The 21,791-nt window shown below is 34.0% G+C and overlaps 4 protein-coding genes across 6 annotated transcripts; 3 read left to right on the plus strand and 1 right to left on the minus strand.

The window, feature by feature from the left end:
- The first annotated feature begins 7,958 nt into the window (after window positions 1-7,958).
- LOC133822179 (beta-arabinofuranosyltransferase RAY1) lies at window positions 7,959-11,466 on the plus strand. Of its 3 annotated transcripts, none has more exons than XM_062254424.1 (6): window positions 7,959-8,103; window positions 8,395-8,735; window positions 9,125-9,377; window positions 9,457-10,236; window positions 10,425-10,671; window positions 10,779-11,466. In XM_062254424.1, exons 1-6 carry the CDS (start codon window positions 8,092-8,094, stop codon window positions 11,198-11,200), a joined length of 2,055 nt encoding a protein of 684 aa, XP_062110408.1. In that variant the 5' UTR covers window positions 7,959-8,091; the 3' UTR covers window positions 11,201-11,466. The 3 variants fall into 3 exon arrangements, with proteins under 3 accessions (XP_062110408.1, XP_062110410.1, XP_062110409.1); XM_062254426.1 differs by having other exon boundaries at window positions 9,463-10,236; XM_062254425.1 differs by lacking the exon at window positions 7,959-8,103 and adding an exon at window positions 8,162-8,293.
- On the plus strand, window positions 11,338-12,405 carry LOC133822181 (uncharacterized). The gene is made up of 2 exons (XM_062254429.1): window positions 11,338-11,466; window positions 11,569-12,405. Exon 2 carries the CDS (start codon window positions 11,639-11,641, stop codon window positions 12,149-12,151), a length of 513 nt encoding a protein of 170 aa, XP_062110413.1. The 5' UTR covers window positions 11,338-11,466; window positions 11,569-11,638; the 3' UTR covers window positions 12,152-12,405.
- Window positions 12,406-12,915: 510 nt separating this feature from the next.
- LOC133822180 (inorganic phosphate transporter 2-1, chloroplastic) lies at window positions 12,916-16,670 on the minus strand. Its single transcript, XM_062254427.1, has 3 exons — window positions 15,655-16,670; window positions 14,208-14,399; window positions 12,916-13,940 (listed from the first exon to the last, which is right to left on the minus strand). The coding sequence occupies exons 1-3, from the start codon at window positions 16,411-16,413 to the stop codon at window positions 13,116-13,118; spliced, it is 1,776 nt and encodes a 591-aa protein (XP_062110411.1). The 5' UTR covers window positions 16,414-16,670; the 3' UTR covers window positions 12,916-13,115.
- Window positions 16,671-20,030: 3,360 nt separating this feature from the next.
- On the plus strand, window positions 20,031-20,678 carry LOC133823673 (protein BIG GRAIN 1-like B). The gene is made up of 2 exons (XM_062256524.1): window positions 20,031-20,429; window positions 20,472-20,678. Exons 1-2 carry the CDS (start codon window positions 20,031-20,033, stop codon window positions 20,676-20,678), a joined length of 606 nt encoding a protein of 201 aa, XP_062112508.1.
- The last annotated feature ends 1,113 nt before the right edge of the window (window positions 20,679-21,791 follow it).

Genomic DNA, 21,791 nt, shown 5'->3' on the forward strand with positions numbered 1-21,791 from the left:
TCAAATAAAACCTAATGCTCGGGGTCCCGAAAACACCCCCGGGGACATTATAGTCAAAACCTCCAAAATTTTACCATGATCTCAAATATTCCCAATTTATCATCAAATGAACATTTTTATTACCCCAAAATTGACCCCACTATGGTAAAACCGCTAATCCACTAAAAATAACCGTCTCATATTGCTTAGCTCGAATATATCTCCATAATAATGGAATCCCATTCACAAATCACATCATGCACCCAAATACACAAATTACCCTCAACGGGCCAAATTATCATCATACCCCTGTAATTGTAAATATGGACTCATATGCATGCATTTCACATCATATCATAATATAATCAACATATACATGCATTTAATCGATTAATAACATAATTAAGCAAGTATGGCCCTCCCGGCCTACTATTCATGCCGCTAAACTCATCGGAGAATTCGGGGCATTACACATTTGGTACAATTTAAAACCAATAATACAAGCAATGGAAAGAAGTAACCTGATGGACTCAAGTCTTGCTACTGGAGCAAAAGTTTCATTAAAATCAATACCCTCAACTTGAGTGTAACCTTGGGCAACCAATCTTGCCTTGTTTTGAATGATGGTATCAAACTCATCACTTTTGTTTTTGAAAATTCACTTTGTTCTTATGACATTAGCATATGTCGGTCTAGGAACAAGTATCCATACTTTATTGCGACTGAATTGATCCAGCTCTTCTTGCATTGGCTGAATCCATGCTTCATCCATCAAGGCTTCCTTCACATTTTTAGGCTCTAAAGAAGAGACAAAACACACAAATTGAATCAAATTAGCATACCTTATTCTATTAACCATGCTTTCATCCATGTTCCCAAGTATGAGATCGGTAGGATGATTCTTCTTGACTCTGGAGGATGGTTCTCTTTGAATTGGATCAATGATTATGTTTGGTGGTTGCTCAGTTTCTTTCTCCGTTGAAGATTCTGGAAAATCTTCTGTTGTAGCTACAGATTCTTGAGGTGTAGCCTCAGACGAAAATTCTGTGATTGCAGCCAAATCGTCTGCCAGTTCAGGAGACTTTTCCAGCAAATCTTCAATCTGTTCTTCTGTAGAAAACTCGAAGAAATCTTTTAGATCATCAACAACAACATTAGTAGATTCCATCACAGTTTGGGTTCTCATTTATAAACATGATAAGCCCTACTGTTAATAGAATATCCTATAAATACACCAACATCACTTTTTGCATCAAATTTACCAGTATGATCACGATCCCTCAAAATATAACAAGCACTGCCAAAAATATGAAAATGACTCACATTTGGTTTCTTACCTTTCCATATCTCATAAGGAGTCTTATGAGTACTTGGTCGCAAAAACACCAAGTTGATGGTGTAGCAAGCAGTGTTAATTGCTTCAGCCCATAGACGCTTGGTAAGTTTCTTGCTGTTTAACATTACCCTAGCCATCTCTGTCAGAGTTCGGTTCTTTCTTTCAACGACTCCATTTTGTTGATGAGTTTTAGGAGCAGAAAATTCATGAGAAATACCTTTAGATTTACAAAACTCATCATAAACAGTATTTTCAAATTCTTTTCCATGATCACTCCTAATCCGAACAATCTTTTTCCACACACAAATTCAAACAAAGAGATTTAAAAGCATCAAAAGTATCATATTTTTCTCTCAAAAAATCTACCCATGAAAATTGAGAGAAATCATCAACACACACAAAAATGTTTCTCTTACCATTCAAACTTTCAACCTGAATTGGACCCATTAGATCCATATGAAGAAGTTCAAGAACTTTGGAAGTATTCACATCAGGAATACTTTTGTGAGAAATTTTCAGTTGCTTACCAAGTTGACATGGTTAGCATTTTCCCACAGATTCTTTATCCAGTTTTGGGTAATCCTTGAACAATTCCTGCATTTGACAGTTTTTTCAAAATTTTGAAATGAATGTGTCCAAGCTTTTCATGCCATAAATCAGTAGAGTTATCTATGGCAGAGTGACAAGTAGCATAGGTAATGAGAGTGTAACAATAATCATTATATCTAAACCCTTGCAAAATAATTTCATCTTGGTCATTAACAACATAGCAACAATTACTATCAAAATTAACAGTGTAACCCTGATCACAAATTTTACTAACGCTAAGAAGATCAGCTCTTAGTCCTTCAACCAACATTACATTCTTAAGCTTGGGTAGACCTTCAAAATTAAGAGTTCCCATCCCTACGACATTTCCAGCTAGGCCATTACCAAAAGTAACTTCTCCACATTGCATTGGTCTAATGTTGACAAGAAAGTCTTTATCACCTGTCATGTGCCTGGAACAACCACTGTCAAAATACCACATTTGAGAAGCAGCAGTTTTAAAACAAGGGATGCCAGCAAGACATTTATTTTTGACAACCCATTTTTGTTTTTGAAAAACATGTTTATTTTGAAACACTTTAAAATTTCCAAAAAATTTAGAACTAAACATGTTCTGCAAAATAAAACATCTAGGTCGAATGTGACCTTTTACTCCACAAAAATGACAAGAGGGAATGAAACATTTCTTTTTCCCATGAGAATTTTCAGGCTTACCTGACTGCTTCATTTCTATAGAAACAATTCGTTCAGCTGTAAAAATAGAACCCTGCAAAGTTAAATCAGAATATCCAGAAGACATATTTTCAGATTTAACAAATTTAGTATTCATTTCCGATTGAGTTTCAACAAAACCCAATCCAACATGACTTAGTTGACCTGAATTCTGAACCTCCTCAAAAATGTTAGAACTTGGAATTAGCATTTTAACATTTCTTTTCAATTTGTCAAGTTCTTTTGTCAAAAATACGATTTCAGAATTTTTTGAACACAACTCAAATTCACAACATTTATTTTTTTCTTCAAGATCTTTGATGTTGTGAGACAATTCTTTATTCATTTTAACCAATGAACGATTTTCAGTATAAACCTGTAACCACTTACCATTCATACATTGTATGATTCAGTCAATGATTCCTCATTGACTTTTGACTCGTCTGAATCCGAGTCAATTTCTTTTTTATTAACATCAGTCAAGGTATTGTTTAAACACAAAATTTTTCCTCTTTCCTGAAAAGCACTTAACAAAACACTGGTTAAAACAACTTTCTCATTATCCTCTTCACTACTTTCAGAATCATCATCACTCATAGTAACATTAAAACCTTTTTTATTATTTTTCAAGGTGTTGGCACATTCATATTGAATATAACCATAACCTTCACATTCTCGGCATTGAATACCCTTTTTATTGTTAGAAATAAAAGGTTTAAAAGAGGTGTTATCTTTTGGAGTTTTTGAAAAATTCTTTTTATTTCCAACCTTTTTCATGAAATTTTGAAAATTTCTTGTTAACAAAGCCATTTCATCATCTTTCTCATCATCAGAAACATCTTTTTCATAAACTTTAAATGCAATACCTTTGCTTTTTTCAATTGAAGGATTCGACTTACCCTTTTGCTTTATTTGTTGATTTAGCTCAAATGTTCTTAACGAACCCATAAGCTCCTCAACCTTCATTTTGCCAAAATCCTTAGCCTCCTCCATTGCTAGCAATTTCGTGTCAAACCGGTCTGGAGGCACACAAACTATTTTTTGAACCAACACAGATTCATCTAGTTTTTCTCCCAATGCAAAAAACTCATTAGCAATATCAGACAACTTTTCATAAAACTCAGATAAAGTTTCAGTTTCCAACATTATTAATTCATCAAATCTAGTTTGCAACATGGTAAAACGTGACCTCTTTACATTAGCAGTACCTTTAAACTGAGTTTGAAGGATTTTCCATGCATCATTTGCAGATTCACAAGATGATATCAATTTTATAAATCCTTCACCAACACCATTAAAAATTACATGCAAAGCTTTATTATTATAACCAGATAATTTTTCATCTTCAATGGACCACTCACGTTCAGATTTTACCTTTGAATTACCTTTATCATCTTTTTCAATTGGTGGAGTCCAACCCGAGAGTATAGATCTCCAAGCCCTCTCATCTCGTGACTTGATGAATGCCTTCATCCAGTCCTTCCAGTATGGATAATTAGTATCATTCAATAGAGGTGGCCGAGTGATGGAGTTTCATTATGCAAAGAACGACATCTCACACAAAATAAATTAAACGGAATAATATAACCTCAAGATCTTACTAAGAGTTTAGTGACTTGCTCTGATACCAATTGAAATTCTGTATTTTATAATTACCAACTTATTATATAATTAATCAATTAATTAAATACGAAATAATTAAGTTGGTACTGAAACAGATATTCTGTAGCTACAGACCAAAGTTCTGTAACTACATACCAGAAAACCAGAAAAGAACTAAAGTGCAGAAAATAAAAACACACAAGGATTTTATACGTGGTATCAACAATCCTTGCAGATTGCTACTAGTCCACGGGGCCACGCCGAGAGATAAGATTCATTAGTAAGATCTCAAAAATACAAAGTTTTTGACTTATGCATAAATAGACTCCCTCTTATTATATGCATCAAGCTTGATGTATTCCACCTTGACAAATGAACCTTGTTGAACCTTCAAGAATACGAACTCCCTTCGATCTGCTTGAAGTGTGCTTGCTTCCTCCCGAAGCAAGACTTGAACCACCTTCTCCCGAAGGTTTGCACTTTGTTCTCCTCCTTTGTAATACTGCTTGAAGACTCAAAACAATTACAAGGACACTGAAAAATAGAGGTAAAGTCGAACTCACTCACCTCTACAAAACAAAGACTCTCTTTTACAATAAGAATGAAATACAAAAAGAGGTAACTAAAGCCTAGTAGCCAATATGCGTATTTATAGTCATTATACTCATATTGGGCAGCTAATACACGGTCTAAACTAACCTAAGTCCACAAGGAAACTTTCCTAAAAGGATTCTTCAATTTGACAGGATTTCCCGATTCTGTAGCTACAGAATCGTGAGCTATATATGGTAACAATCCATCCTTTGATGTAGGAATCAAGGCTTCCCTTTTATAACCTGATTATGCAATAAAACTCAATTATATGGTCAGGTACATTTAGGCAATCGACTGGAAAAAGACAGCTAAAAAAGATTTGATTTTATAATAATAAAGCCACACTATTTTTGGCAAACTTTCCTAATTTAGAAAAGTTTGTCATCAATTATACCTTTATTATTTAAAACATATATCAACAATATATATTTATATACAGCCGAATATAATAAGAAAATACAAAATATTTTTGTCAAATTAAATATGCCAAAAATTGAATTAACAGTATTATCAAAACAATTTTGTGTGTGACTACAAATAAAAAATATCAGGCTATTTTTAGACCTGGTTAGGAGAATATCTTCCACTGATTCAGGAAAGTTACAATCAATTATTCAAATTTGAAATAAATTTAAATAAATACATTAATTACATAATATCCCATGATAATAGGGATTTCCTAATAGTTGTTGTGTGCAAAATGTGTTGCTGATCTCGAATGCAAGGTTAACGCGCTTTCGAGATCGACATGATTTCGACCTTGTTATCCTAGTCATCCCCTTCCTCACCTAGTGGTTTCATCGAACTCGGTCTTCGGAAACCAATGCCTTCGAGCTTGCAACTAAGATTCGAATAATATCCACATGCTTCGGAGAATATTCTTTCGTTCGAGCTTGGAACTTAAGCTCAAGCCTATTTCTTTCAACTTGTGATTGATTGCCAATGACAACAGCTTAAGAATCATGCCTATTTTCTACAAGTGTTCAGCCAATGCTTGTTATTTTCGAGCTTACGCTTTCCGGGCTTATATTTCGAGGCTCATTTATCCATCCTCAAAATTTGGGTGTAACACGCTATTTCCCCTATTTTTATTAGTCCAACTTATAATTTTTTTAAATTACAAAAGTAATATTTTAATTATTTTACTTTTTCACTATTTTTTAATTAAAATGTATTTTTAATTACTTTTGTAATTTTAAAATTTTTATAAGTTGGACTAATAAAAATATGACACGTGTCAAAGTGTTCGTTTCAATAAATTTTGATTACTTATTTATTTATAACTAAGGGTAATTTGGTAATATTAAAAAAATTATTGACCAAATTTAAACTGAGGGTACCAAAATATGTATTTCGATAAAACACAAGTTACCAAATGAGTACGATTTCAAATTACAAGGGACCAGATGACCATTATTGAAAATATAAGGTATAAAATTTGTATTTCGATAAAATATAAGGTATCAAATGAGTATTTACTCCCTTAAAATTATTCAATATCAGGTCACTGTACTCTTAGTTTGGTTGTAGACTTCTTTGTCTTTTGGTTTAACTTCTATTTGACATCTTATATTTCTTTGACTTTTGTTGTATTTATATATTTATTTAGCTGCTACACCAAAAAAAAAAACTAATATTCATATGAATTTAGGGCACCACTTCGTCGCAACTAACTTTTTGGCTGTATTGGTGCAACCATTAGACTATTTCGGCACTTAAATATTTAATTTTTTTTTTTATGACAGTGTACATTGTTGTAATTTAAGAAATCCTGCAAAGTTTGAAGAAATTTCGAATAATTTACAGTGTCGAAAATAAAATTTAAACAGTTGAATTTACTTGCGAACAAAAAAATAGACACATATGCAATAACCTTGTTTTCGGCACTATAAACTATTCAGAAGTTATTGAAAAATTTGCAGGTTATCTTAAATAACTACAATTTACACTATTAGAAAAAAATTTATTTAAGTGCCAAAATATCTTAGTGGCTATATATATATTTGTTTAGGTGATACACATTCAAAAAATACTATTCATAAAATAATTAAGATATTTTAATTTTTTTTCACAATGTTTCTTTGTTTTTTTTGCAATTGAATTTATTTTTTTTCCAAAATGTGTCGACTTGAGAATGCTGATTTTTTTTAGTTTATTAACATATTATTAAGGAAAAATTACATATAATATTATAAATTTCAAAAAATACGGATAATATTTTGTAATAGTTCTATAACTGTTTATTACAATTTTTTATTTATTCTGTAAATGGTATTTACAAAATTGTAAAATATAGTTACAAACTTGTAAACTTTGGTTACAAAAAATACTGTATTGTTGTAAATTTGTAAGCTTTGTTTAAAAAAAAATTATATATTTACGATTATTCTCCTCTATATTTAAAATTTTTTTTTCTTCAAGATTTCCCATTTTTATTATTTCTTTTTTTAAATTAGTTTTGTGAATTTTCCGTTTATTACTGTTCCAGGATTGAAAAAAAAAAGAAAGAAAAAGAAAACTGTCTTCCAGGAATAACAAGATTACTTCATTTATCATGCCAAGGGTTGTTAATATAGATAACATGTTATTTAAGATTTATAACTATTTACTTTGTCAGTTTTATAATTTTTACTAAAATTTTAAAGATAAATTGATTGTAAGACTAAAATGAAATACTAAGATTGGACAAGTGATTCAATTCAATGGTAGAGATTTTTTATTTTTTATTTTAAAAAAAATACTTATATGGTCTTAGTTTGATCAATGCGCAAACACACACTAGCCACTGGAATCTTTCATTGTAGTAGAACTTTATTTGTTTATTTTTGGGACTTTTTGGCCAAAGATAGCAAGTTGTGTTTTTAATAGTGGATAAATAAATTGTCACTTTACTTTAATACCCAAAAATAAAAATAAAAAAACAATTAAAAGTAAGAGAGAGTGGACAAAAGTGAATAAAATGAAATGAAAGAGGGTAATTAATAATTAATACGAAATGTAAAGTAAATAAATAACAATGAAAAAGAGAGAAAAAGGGGGAGGGACTGCTCATGTCGGCAACTTAAGCAATGAGCAATGGCGTCGGTTGCTTTGACTTTAGAGCGCCCCTTTACAATACAAGCTCGTTTTCTCTCTCTACGTTAAATGTAATATTTCAATGGCAAACTGTGAAAGTATGATTAGAAAATGCATATTTTTCAGCTCTAGTTAATAAATACAAAACAAAGTTTGAAAATGAGGTGAGGTGTGCATGACGACAGGTCTCACATGGAAGCCTCACACGACTCTGCCGCCTTACGCGTCTTGGTGGTGTGGTGTTGATGGTACCGCTGGTGCGTTCGTTATTTGTGCAATTCTTTCTTTATTTTACTTTATTTTCTTTCAGTTAAAGTTTCTTCCTTTTAATGCCATTTCATACTTACATACCATGTACTATACCATGCTAAACCCATCTCCCCATTCTTCTTATAAACATAATGAACGTATCTCCATATCATTCTTCTCATAGATCCCACAATGAAGGTTCTTTCTTTTGCCACTTTATTACTTGAAAAAAGGGGTCTTTTTCTTTTGTCTTTCTTGTATTGCATTGCACCTAACCGTATGCTGTTTTTGGTTGACAGGCCGTTCGGGTGGGACTCTGGTCCATTTGGCTATCTGGGTTTGCTTTGATTGTTCTCTCCTTCTATTCCATTCAGAGGTTACCGCCCATCATAGATCAGAAAACGAAGTCCATACTCAGTCAAAAGGGGTTTCGTGATATGGGCAATCCTAAAATCACTATATTCTCGGCGCCTAGTCCTTTTACGGGATCTGTTGCGGCTAGGCAGAGCCTAGCTGTTCGTTCATGGCTTGCTTTGTCATCACAGATTACAGTTGTTCTGTTTAGTCAACACCCTTCTGTTTCTTCTTTTGCAGAAGCTTTTGGTTCCCGGGTTTTGGTTGAACCCAACATTGATTTTACGTAAGTTGATAACTTATTCGTTTTCTTTTGCTGCGCTAGTTGATAAATTACTTAGAGTTTTAGGTTGAAGTAATGATCTTTACTTTGGTTGCTAATGTAGGTAGAGAAGTTTCTTTCTCTTTCATTAGATAGAGATATTTACATACTCATAACGATGAAGCTTTACATGCTTGCTAATTAGTACTGAGATGTATAAGTACTAGGCACACCCTTGGAAATGACATATAATATCATTAAGAACATAGACTCGGTTTCTCTTTATATCAAAGCCCTGAGAACTTTTAAAAAAAAAGATTTCTAAAAAAGAAGATATTGAATTGGAGTCTCCGTTCATGACAATGTAGTTAGTAAGTTCCAGTCTACATGATGTATTTCTGTTGTGTGTTCAGATTCCTCGGAACCCCATTCTTTCATTCCATGATGTCAAGAGCATATTCATTCAGGTCGGACATTTCAGTTCTTGTCCATTCTGAAGCTCTGCTCTTTCCTGACTTCATTTCCACTCTGAATGATGCTTATGAACTTGAAAATGATTGGCTACTAGTTGCATTGTTGCGAAATGTGTCCCATTTTCCATTCTACTTAGATGAGGCTGGAAAGCACGGGCGAAGAGAGAATGGAAAAATGATAAGAAGCTTGGAGGTATGAAAGAACATCTTCAGACTGAAAGTTAATGGTCTCTTCAAAAGAAAGCCATTGAAATTGTTCTCTCTTTCCAAAGTTGCAGGAGTTCATACTTGGCCAAAATTGGCAGCAGAGTCCCTGCCAAGAGAGAAAGCTTATGGCATGGAATAGTGGAGATCTGCCATTACATTCAGGAGTTCTTCCTCCTTTCTTATATGGGAGGGGGGTGCATGATAATTGGGTTATTAACGAGGCCTTATCATCAGCCTTCAGGTTTGTGTTTGATGCTAGTTTGACCATCTCTAGCTTTTATCTAAATGACCGAGAAAATAAGTCTTATGGGGCTTTTGGAGATTCCAGTGCTTTTACTTATGAAAACAGAAGCTGGGAATATGTTGGCAATTCTAAATTGGGGATGGTATATGGATCACTATTTTACCAAAATGCCAATTATTCTGAACTGGTGAACCTTCTGCAATGTGACGGGCAACATTTTTTTGTTGACACAAGAAAGAACACTTTTCATCCATTTAGATATCAGAGCGCACCGGTTTTAGGGAAAGGAAGGAATTTGCGTTCCTGGAGGAGGAAAAGGAAAAACAGTGATTGTCTTGATTCGCTGAAACCTCTAAAGAGAATGTTAAATTGTTCTTTAAAGAATCCGTCGAGGCTTCCTGAATCAATGGACTTTCAATTCTCCTTAGAATCACTTCTTCCATTGATGGCAGACAGGAATAAGACAATTGTGCTTGCAGTTGCTGGATATAGTTATAAGGACATGCTCATGAGTTGGGTTTGCAGATTACGCCACTTGCAGATTCCGAATTTCATTGTTTCTGCTCTTGATGAAGAAACATATCAGTTCTCTATCTTGCAAGTACTAGCTGTTTCTTTACTGTTTAATTTTTTATTTAACATGTTCATTCATTTTCTTTCCTGCTTCAGTCGATGCAATATTCTTGCATGTGGACATTCATAACATAATGCTTGCTTCCCATTTGATTTGTAGTTTGACTATTATTTCCCCTGCTCTTGTGTGTTTAAAGTTTTTAATTTTGCTGTCAGGGCCTGCCTGTCTTTAAGGATGTGTTGGCTCCAAGTGAGATAAGCTTCAACGATTGCCATTTTGGAACAAAATGCTTTCAGAGTGTGACTAAGGTGAAGTCCAGAATGGTTCTTAAGATACTTAAACTGGGTTACAATGTTCTTCTTAGTGACGTTGACATATACTGGTTTAAGAATCCATTGCCATTTCTTTATTCTTATGGTCCTGGTGTTCTGATGGCTCAGTCTGATGAATACAAAGAAACAGGTACTTAAATGTCTCTAGCGTCTCCATTTTATGCACACATGGAGGTTTCCATCAGTATGTACATATATCAGAACCTAAGGCTACGTCCTAAATTTGTGTTTATGCAGGGCCAATAAACTTACCAAGGCGGTTGAACTCTGGATTTTACTTTGCGTTTTCTGATGGTTCAACGATTGCAGCTATGGAAAAGGTAGTGAAGCATGCGGCAAATTCAGGCTTGTCGGAGCAGCCAAGCTTTTATGATACACTATGTGGAGAAAATGGATCCACTCGCTTGGGAGATAACAGATGCATAGAACCTGAATCAAATCTGACCGTCTATTTCTTGGACAGAAACCTTTTTCCAAATGGTGCATGCCAAGGCTTTTGGCAGACGAAAAATGTAACAGCAGCCTGTGCCAAAAAGGGCTGCTTTGTTCTCCATAATAATTGGATCAGTGGAAGGCAGAAGAAGCTAGAGCGGCAGGTGTTTTCAGGCCTATGGGAGTATGATATGGGCACAAGGATGTGCCGACAAAGCTGGCATTAGTCCAAAATGATAATCTTTGAGTTGGTGCTTTTATATCTTCTAGTGACCTACTTCGGTTTTCACTTTTCACTTTCCAAATAACAAAAACAGAATGACCATTTTTTGTCTCATGTTTCTTAGCTATGAAGAGCTTTGGTTTCTCCACCTTTTTTGTTCAAAACATGTAAACAAAGTTTGAACAGCCGGCCAAATAAAAAAAAACAGTGGAGAAGGCTGAATGGCTTTTACATTCACCTCAAGCTAGTAGAGAAAACTACCAATATCAGGTGAGTTTACTGCTATGAAACAATTGGCTCAGACAACCTGTTATCAGCAGCTATGCTGAAGAAGTTTGCTAAGTTATTTGGGCTTTACTGGTTATCTAACAGAAAAAAGGAAACCAGAAAACTGCCTCTTCTCATCAAAGATTCTGGAGGAAAGAAAGAAGAAGAAAATTCAATGCCAGTCCACCTGAGCTCAAAGTCAAAGGACATATTTGTGAGGATAGTTCATCCAGGTGGGCGAGAGGAGTTGTACCCTTCTGCGCTTACAGCATTCCAATTGTTGAAAAAGTATCCTGGAAAGTGTGTTGCCCGGCCTGACGTTTTCAAGAATCCCCATGAATCCCTTTTATGGCCAGAGGAGAAGCTTTTGCTGGGTCAGAAATACCTCATAATCCCATCTTCTACTGTACAGAAACTTAAGCAAAAATACCCAGAGAAAGTAAAAGGAAGGGATACTGATGAGGAGACGGGGGATGTCAAGATAACTGATTCAGGTGAAATTAACTTTGATGAGTCTGTTTTCTCTGCAAAAGAGTTCTATGCCTCCAAAGGAAAGTGGTCTAAAAATTTATTAGTAAAAGGCATAATAAAAAAGAAGCCTTTTGTGCCTCCACTTCCAAAGTCAAGAGCAGGCAGAGGACCTGTATGGGAGCCGAGCTTAACTTCTGTACAAGAGCTTTCTCCATGATTTTGGTTCTATCGGATGACGCTTGCAATGTACTCTGGTATGCAATTGGATTGCTTTGTCACACTGCAATAAAATGATAATGCTCTTTTTCCACTATGCAGTGCTATATTTCAAACTACAGATTGCTAGTTTCAACTACCTGCTGTCAAATTTATCCTATTATGTACGATTTTTCCTCTTTTGTTTTGTGGGTTGATATAGACTTTTCTCAGTACAAGAGGTTATATAGAATTATTGGGTTGCAGTCTTACAGAGATTAGTTTCCATAAACCATGTGTTTTTGTTTTTTTTCTTTTCTAAGTAGTGATTAGTAAGTGTTCTACTTGTTTTGAGAATACGTAGTTTCCATTCTAAACTGGCCAAGAATTCAGCAAAAACATAAATTATTCGTCTCTTTAAGTTCCAACAAGAAAATTTTAGAAGCCATCGTACAGATATCCCAACAAAAAGCATATTCCACCCTTTCAGTCTTCTACTATATAGCCTTGGTTTGATTAGCATTTTGGTATATTAATTGCAATAATATTATTTTAGTTCAAGACAATATTATATAGGGGGAACTTCTGCTGTTTTGAACTGTTTGTTCTTTTCCACGTATCTAGTTAAGCAGATTTCACAACAAAACAATGGGTCCAGTCTCGTTGTATAATCCTTGCATGTATACATATCTTCCAGAAAATCGCAAACACACTTTCCACACACACACACACACACACACATATATATATATAAATGTTTATAGGTACTAGAAATGAGAGGAAAGATCACTGTAAAAGCTTGACAGGACTTAAGTTAAAAATTACTTTGGTTCCTGATAACATAGATTTCCAACCGGAGGAAATCATACTATCAAATCAAAAGAAGAAAAAAAAAAGAATTGGGTGGAAAAAAACAAAGGTGGGTATTTTTCAAATAGCCACGTTACATATGATGTCCATCACTCCAATGTTCCAATTGTATAAACTCATAAAATATTAGGTAAAAGCTTGGTCAAGATCCATGTGTAGATAACAGAAAACAAAGCACCAACAGGAATAGTTACCGCCCAAGAAAGGACAATCTCTCTCACAGTTTCTGATCTCACATTGTTAAGCCCTCTGGCAAACCCAACTCCCATGACTGCACCAACCAAAGTATGTGTGGCTGAGATTGGTAGCCCCAGTTTTGAGGCGAATAGAACCACTGAGGCTGCAGCAAACTCAGCTGCAAACCCCCTAGTTGGTGTTAGCTCTGTAATCTTTTTTCCAATAGTTGCTATAACTCTGTAACCCCACATCATAAGACCAGCAACGATGCCAAAGCCTCCCCATGCAAGAACGTCCATGGGAATAACGATTTCTGTTCCACTGCTACCGCCATGGAGTATAGAAAGGGCAGCAGCTAAAGGACCTATGGCATTGGAGACATCATTTCCGCCGTGCGCAAATGACATGAAGCAGGCTGAGAGGATCTGCATGTATCCAAACACACCATAAACTATCTCCAATTGGGTGCCCTTTGGACCGGCTATGTCAGAGAGAAAGCCTATAGACTTGTTTTGTGGGGTGTCCTCTTTGGACTCTTCTTCTGATGAGTGTGCCTTTTCTATGAGATGACCAAGCTGTTTTCGGATGATTCTATCAACTAGGACTGCTCCTGCAGTTCCGCAGGCAAGAGCCTGAGCCAGAGCCACAGGGAAAACCTTGCTAAGTGGAAAGGCTGCAAATGAGATTCCTGTAACTCCCATAAATACCGCAATTGGTGCTGAAGCTGCTGCAGCTTCTCCAGGATTATGAGCACTGTACACAAACTGGGAATGAAAGAAAATGGAGAAAGACATCAATAGGTGTAGAAAGTGTTATAATTGATTACTTTTAAGGCTTTGTTCCTCAGTTGTCTTAAACCATTTCAAGTCTTAGGCATGCACTTACAGTGCCTTAGGGAAACAAAATTGTACATCCCCTAACTTCCTTCTAAGTCTTTTATATCTTCATGAGCAAACTAATGGAAAGCCATATAGGAGGAAAGAGGTAATGTGGGATTGTCTCAGTTAAAATTCCAAGAGAAAACAACATACCCTTCGGATGCATTTGTAAACGAGAAAAGACGCAGCTGCCCCCATTAATGGTGAGATTACCCACGAAGATGTCACCCTTGCCAACGAACTCCAGAAGACTGCACCAGATCCTCCATAGACAAGTCCAAATCCAACCATTGATCCTACTATACAGTGTGTAGTAGAGACAGGCCACCCGAAATATGATGCTACCTAGATCAAAATTAGGACACTGATTACTTCAAACAAAACCTCCGAGAAACAATGAAATTTGGAAGGTATTGGATTTCAGGCTAAGGAATTAGGACTAAGCAGTAGTTATTACATTTTTTTTACCACAGTCGGATAATGGCAACAGTTCTTGATGTTTTCTAACTATACATGTTTTGCATCTCAAATACATAATGGTATGTTCTGTTCTCTGTCTTTCCACATTCATATGGTTCAATTAATAATCTGTGTTTGTAATTCAAAGCACACTGGGGCAATCTTTAATTTGTGCATTCAACCAGGAAGACAGTATCTTTCTTTCTTTCAAATGGTTTAGCAAGTAGATATAAATAAACATTTTCTATGATGATTTTGAAGTAAATCTCTTCTATTGCATATCCAAGCATAGAACCTTTTTTTTATCCTTTTTGCAGGATAAAATCATACATATTACTTGGTAAGATATTAAGTGAGCCTTGTTTCTATCAGTAATCCTTTGCTACAGAGGGATTGTAACTGCAATTTAGCATTTAACTTGTGTTAAATCTTTTTTTTTTCTCCCCTTTCTTTTATTCTATTCCTCATGATTAAAGATATCTTATTTTCATTGCGCATTGGGTGAAGAAAGATATCATATCCTCAAGGGCTCTTTGTTATTAACTCCCCATTTGTCTTAAATAGAAGGTTAACAGTTGACACAAGGGACAAAGAAGAAAAAGTTGATCAAATCAAGATAGGCCTCAGGCACAAGAAACTGCACCCAATTAACTATAAAAGAGTTTCTAATGGCTTGCACTTTACTATAATCCAAGGGAAATATAATTTGTAAGGAAGCAGGCATTGAAAATATGCAACAAAGCAGATTGTGTGATTTGGTTAAAGTTTCTCTCAAAACAACAAATATGATAATAATAATCATAATATATATTTTTTGTATGCTCAATTTATTTATGGTGTTGGGGGTGCTTATCATGAGTATATATAGAACATCATGGATTAAAAAAACTATGGTTGACACAAAATCTTCAATTACCCTGGACTAGAATCTGTGTCATTCTCTTCCTACTATTGCTTTAGAATCTAAATCCTAAAGACTAACCTATGAGAAAGCAAAAGTAACAATGTAACACAATATTTGATTTTCATGCTTTTGATTAATAGTCCTATAACTGTACCAGATCCATCGCTAAAATTTTCACAATACTAGTTCAACATACTACAATTGAGCATCTAGATAACAAGAGTAAAATCTCAGTACCTGGAGCCATGTTCCAGCAGCAGCAAGAGAAGATAGCAAACCAGCAAAGAGCAGAGAATCCTTGCCCTGAAACACATTAGCAACAAGGATACCTTTTTGCATAGTATTAGTCACATGTGTTCCCATCATCAATGCCCCTGAGAACTCCAACACTCCGGCAGTCAAAACGGCCTGCCGAAGTGTCAATGCGCCAGAACCCACCGAAGTCCCCATGGCATTAGCCACATCATTGGCCCCAATATTCCAAGCCATGTAGAATCCAAACAAAAGAGTAGTATAAGACAACAGTTTGGTCTTCAATGTCAGGCCTTGCCCCAAAGTCTTCATGAACAAGGGCAGAGTCAGAGCCGCAAAGGCCATGCATATGGAGATGGCTGTGGCAGTGTTTGAAGATATGTTAAAAGCCTGAGCCATTCCGGGCAAGTTTTCTTCATTTTGTTCTTCGGCTGCTTTGACATGGTTGTGATGATCATCGACTGTTATTCCTTCTTTATGTTCTCCTCCACCTTCGGCTTCTGCGAAAGAGGAAAGACTAGCAAAAGTGTGAGAAAAGTTGGAGCTTTTGAGCCTCAAATTTGCAAGAAAAGGTTTGTAAGGCTTGAATGAGGTATTTTCTTTTCTGGGCAGTTGAGCTTCATTTGAGAACAGAGAATAACGGTATCTGGGAAGATAGAAATGGTGGTTATGCAGAAGAAAATCTGATGCTGCAGAAGCAGTAGTAGCGTTTCTTGAAGAAGATAAACAAAAAGAGGGAGTCATGTCTTTTAAGGGAAAGAGAGACGAGAACCTGACACAGAGAGAGAAAGGAGAGCAGTAATGGTGTTATTCAACTGTATTCTCAGCCATGGAGTTTGGTGAAGGAGAGGAAGAAAGAGTAGTAGGTGGTTGTAGAAAAATGGAGTATGCATATTTTCTCAAATGGATCATGCTTTTGCTTTTTCTCATTTTTTTTCATTTTTTTTTAAATTTTGATTTTATTTTTTCTGGGTGTAGAGGAAGAGAGGTGAGAATGGATTTGGCTTATTCCAATGTCGATTGAAATGAGTGGTGGTCGTAGTTTTTGGGAGGGACTTTCTCAGTCCATTAATTCTAAATTAGAAATTTTGAATAAAATATAATCCAATGAGAATACCATATCCATTTTAAAGAATGTGACGCATACTTTGGAATCTTATTAATTACACGTGTAAATGACCCGCCACCTCTTGTACGTGTAGTTTAACTGTTAAAAAAGATTCAAAGTGAAACGACATCGTCTTAGTAGTATTAACTACCAAAAATTTGCATGGATGATGACTTCATAACTTTGGGCTGTGTTTATTTGCTATTTTTTTCTTGGATAGCACACTAGCTCAATTAGAACAATGCCACTTATATGGAGGACGAGTTCATTTTTTTTTTTAAAAAAAGTTTTATGTTAAAAGTTTAAGTTTAACTAAAAATATGCATAAAAATGTTATGAATAGTAAGGTGACTATTTTCCTAACTAATTAACATTTATTATATGAAAAATACATGTTACGCTTTACGTGTGGGTAATATTTTAGTACATATTTTATGTGCATGATATCATTATTCAAAAGTTAATTACATGAAATTAATATAATTATTACATAAAATAAATGTTTGATACTCATCCGAATTGTTTATCTTGGTCGAATTAAAGATGGTTTTTCCTCAAGTTATCCTCTTTTTTCTATAAGAAAAAATGAAAAAGCATGGATATTCAAATAAGAGAGTAAATTAACACATTAATAAAAGGGATTTCCGAATAAATGACCCTCATCATTTCAAAATTTTATTTTAGTAAATGAATTCATCAAATACATACTAGTAAACAAATTATCATTTGTGAAATATAGATTGACAAATTAGATTGATTAAAATGTTAAACCAATAAAACCACTTGAGCTAGGGTGAATGTGTGTGTGGGAGGAAGGAGAAGTTCTTGTCCCCATTGCATGAAAATAAAAACTAAATAAATGAATTGATAAGCTGATAAATCCAATAAATAAAAAAAACTCGGAAGTGTCACTTCTCAAAAAACAATTTTTGATAAATTTGTGCAAAAATGCAAGGACAAAAAATAAAAATAAAGAAAATATAATGTATTCCAGAGTAATGATATGTGCATCAAAATTATACACAAAAATATTAAATCAGCTGATGTGGTACTATTTTAAAAAAAATGAGTATCTAGATTTGATTTTGTAATATCTTGAAGCATAATTTTTGTATGCATATCATTATTCTACCTTCTAAGTCTAAAATCCTCAATTGGACCAACACTCTAGTCAATAGACCATGTTTTTCAACTTTTCTTGGGTCAACTAATAGCCCATGAGAAATGGACTTGGGTAGGCTTGTTAGTTGGTTTTTCTAATATTTTCCCACACATTAATTGCAAATGATCTTGGGATTTAAATGTATCTCTTGCTCACCAAATGAGGACTTAAAAATTAAATAAAGATAAGAATGATGGAGAATAGAATAAATGGGTTTTTTTTATTAATACATATATAAAAAACTTTTAATGCATTTATACGGTTTATACAAATATCATTCATTAATGCATAACTTTAATTTTTTTTTTGCAAAATTACTGTCTGTTTCATGCAAAGTTATGGTGCTAAATTGTCTAACATGCAACTTGCAAATTTAAAACATTATTTTTTTTGCCCATGATATATACTGGAAAAAGTTTGTTCGGAATATGAAATAAAGTTGTCTATATGCTTTAATTGTTTTAAAAAAAATTACAAAATTAATTAGTGCACTATCTATTCAATTAGAATATTTTTATCATGATATTGATGTCCTATCAATATTGATCTTTGTTTATACATCATATATGAAGAACACACATATTTCATCATGTACAAGAAAATCTACATATACAAATTTACCTGCTATTTTATATGCAATAAAAGTAGTCACATATAAAATAATCCTTCTCTATTTTCATATATGAAGAACACACATATTTCATCATTTGGGGTTGTAGTTTGCTTTGAGATGTTATGTAGCATAAGATCAGGTTGCTTAGTTTGTTTAAGTTGCTTCTTATTTTGATAAAGAATTTCAAGCATAAAATGGTCGCTATATGAGTTGCTTCGGAGCTTTAGAGTTCGTAATTCATATGTATAACTCACATTGGGAGTTGCAGTTGGTTGCACTTGGACTAGCATGGGTTGCTTTAGGTTGCATGTGGTTGTATTAATAATTCATATGTATAACTCACATTAGGAGTTGCAGTGAGTTGTACTTGGACTAGCCATGAGTTGCTTTAGGTTGCATGTGGTTGCATTCGTCATTCATATATATATATATCTCACATTAGGAGTTGCAGTGGGTTGCACTTGGACTAGCCATGGGTTGCTTTAGGTTGCATGTGGTTGCATTCGTAATTCATATGTATAATTCACATTAGGAGTTGCAGTGGGTTGCACCTGGACTAGCCATGGGTTGCTTTAGGTTACATGTGGTTGCATTCGTAATTCATATGTATAACTCACATTAGGAGTTGCAATGGGTTGCACTTGGACCAGCCATGGGTTGCTTTAGGTTGCATGTGGTTGCATTCGTAATTCATATGTATAACTCACATTAGCAGTTGCAGTGGGTTGCACTTGGACTAGCCATGGGTTGCTTTAGGTTGCATATTTCTTAATTATAATATTTAAATGTTAAATTATTTGGAGATAGGTATAAACCGCCTGCACCGCACCACACTGCATTGTTGCAGTGCAGTTTATGCGGTGTAGGTTGCGGTTTGGAAAATTGTTCAAACCGCATATGCGGCGCAGTCCAAAAAATTAGAGAAAAACCGCATCACCCGCACCACGAACACCCCTAATTATTGGTATAAAAAAGAAAAAAGAAAGGACAGAAGCTGTAAACGTAAATAAAAAATAAATAAAGAAGGCAGTTGGACTGGAAGAGGTGCAAGACCATAATTCACCCGTACGCATGGCCATTCTTTTATATATATAATATAAACACTCTCGCTTTCCAATACCATTGTTCAGTTTTACACGAAGGCGTAGTACAAAAGACACATGACACACGAGAGAAAAGAAAAGAAAACAAACACATAAAGACCATTTCCTTAATACTTACATATTTATAAATAAATTTATAATGTTTCTGCCGTATTTTTCTCTGTCACTCTCACTTGTTCTGTTTATATAATTTTCTTTCCACTCTTTGTTTCTTTCACATGAACAAGATCTACTTGCAATTCCATTAATCTCTTTTTGCAGCTTTTGACGTTCTCAGACCCAACATTATAGCTCTCTCTTTTCTTATTCTTTTTCTCTCCTTATAATAAATCCCCTCTTTGATCTGTTTCTAGGCTAATACACTAAGACTTGAGTATGGATAAGTGGGAGAAAGAAACGAACCCACGAAGGAGAAGAACTCCATCTTTCTCTTCCTCTCTTCTAGACGTTATCTACCATTCGATTGACGAATCAAAGGGTGGTGGTGATCACGAACAAGAGGAAGATAGGAGTGGTTATGCTACTACTACTACTGCTAGAGTAGTTATGAAGAAGAAACAGAAAGAAGAGAAGGAGAAAAACAATCTCAGGCGAGCTATGATGATCGAGAATTGGGTTGAGAAACAGAGCGTTCAAAGTTCTGTGCTTTCAACTTCGGCCTCGAGCTCTTCGGTCGACTCAAGCTCCAGTGCTCTGTGGTCTTCCTCCGAAACAGAGTCAACCCAAAACCATATATCCAAAATGAAGCCGTTTCGAGCCACTATTGGAGTAGCGGTCTCTTCTGATTAGTCCAAGAAAAAGGTCACATCCACCCAGTTTGACCAGATGAGTTCAGATAAAAGTCAGCAGAAGAAGACCGCGAAGCCGGAGAATGGTGGGTTTTCGAAGATGAAGCTTAAGGCTTTGAAAATCTATGGCGAACTGAAAAAAGTGAAGCAACCCATTTCTCCAGGGGGTCGTATAGCGACCTTTATTAACTCTATTTTCAATTCGGGCAACGTTAAAAAAGCCAAAATTAAGTAAAAACTTAGTGTGAAAAAAGAAGGAAAAAACTAATGAACAAAACGTAAAACTGAAAAATATAAAATTAAGTAAGTAGTATTAATAATAAAAATTCTTTATAAAAGTGAGAAGCTTTTTTAGGGATGGTAAAAATGAAAAAAAAATGCAAAATGTAGTAACTGTGGTAATTTGAAATTGTTGGGAAAATCACATTATGTACTACAAAAAATATTAATATTCCACTATTATAGTATTTCTTATTTTTATAGTATAAAGTTTATTTATCTTTTTATTTTCATTTATTATGTTACTATTTTTTAAACTACTTATATTTATATAAATTAATTATATAATCAATTATAAATTCAAAATATAATTTTATTTTTATTCATTAGTTAAAAATGATTTTTTTTCTCCATATCCACATTTTTCTCCTATCCCATTTATTTATTTACTTATACCATATTTATTTGCATACTTATGTTTTTTGTGTACTTTTTATTGTTTTGATTCTTGGTTTGATTGACTAAACTTTTTAGATTTAAAATTTGATTCATATGAGTAGAGAAGACAAAACATTTTGTAAACATAATCATTTTTTTTTATTATATATTAAGTTTAGTTAAAATATAAAAATAAACTAAATTAGACATTTCATACTAAATGGTTTAAAAATACTTTGTTTAGTTTTAAACTTAATAGTTACAAGATTTTCAGTATGTCAGCTCTTTGAATTATAATAATTCAACTAATTATATCATTGTATTTATATGTGACTTGATAAAAAAAACAACTTATAGGTAGCATTTTTATATGATGATAAACTAGTAAATATACACTATATGGTTTATTTTATTTTATTATGTTTCAATTCTTAAATTAAACTATATGACTTATATAGTATAGACAAATTTCCTGATAGTTTGAATCATGCATGTATAAATAAAAAACTCGAATATTTATTTAACAAATCATATTTTGTAACAAATGTTTATAAACATGTTAGTTTGTTTTATGGTAGTTTATATTTAACATTTACTGAAATTATATATTGTTTAGATTTTATCAAAAGTATTTTGATTATATGCTATATGTTTTTTTTTATGATTGTACTGTATTTATAAGCCAATGAAT

Source organism: Humulus lupulus, chromosome 3, assembly GCF_963169125.1.
Source record: "Humulus lupulus chromosome 3, drHumLupu1.1, whole genome shotgun sequence".
Taxonomy (NCBI): domain Eukaryota; kingdom Viridiplantae; phylum Streptophyta; class Magnoliopsida; order Rosales; family Cannabaceae; genus Humulus; species Humulus lupulus.

Coding starts and splice junctions, on each gene's coding strand:
- LOC133822179 (XM_062254424.1), top strand. Junction 8,736..9,124: donor GAACCCAACATTGATTTTAC/GTAAGTTGATAA, acceptor TTGTGTGTTCAG/ATTCCTCGGAACCCCATTCT. Junction 9,378..9,456: donor AAATGATAAGAAGCTTGGAG/GTATGAAAGAAC, acceptor CTCTTTCCAAAG/TTGCAGGAGTTCATACTTGG.
- LOC133822181 (XM_062254429.1), top strand. CDS start 11,639: ATGCCAGTCCACCTGAGCTCAAAGTCAAAGGACATATTTGTGAGGATA.
- LOC133822180 (XM_062254427.1), bottom strand. CDS start 16,413: ATGACTCCCTCTTTTTGTTTATCTTCTTCAAGAAACGCTACTACTGCT. Junction 14,400..15,654: donor CTGCTGGAACATGGCTCCAG/GTACTGAGATTT, acceptor ATTTTGATCTAG/GTAGCATCATATTTCGGGTG. Junction 13,941..14,207: donor TTTACAAATGCATCCGAAGG/GTATGTTGTTTT, acceptor TTTCATTCCCAG/TTTGTGTACAGTGCTCATAA.
- LOC133823673 (XM_062256524.1), top strand. CDS start 20,031: ATGGATAAGTGGGAGAAAGAAACGAACCCACGAAGGAGAAGAACTCCA. Junction 20,430..20,471: donor GAGCCACTATTGGAGTAGCG/GTCTCTTCTGAT, acceptor ACATCCACCCAG/TTTGACCAGATGAGTTCAGA.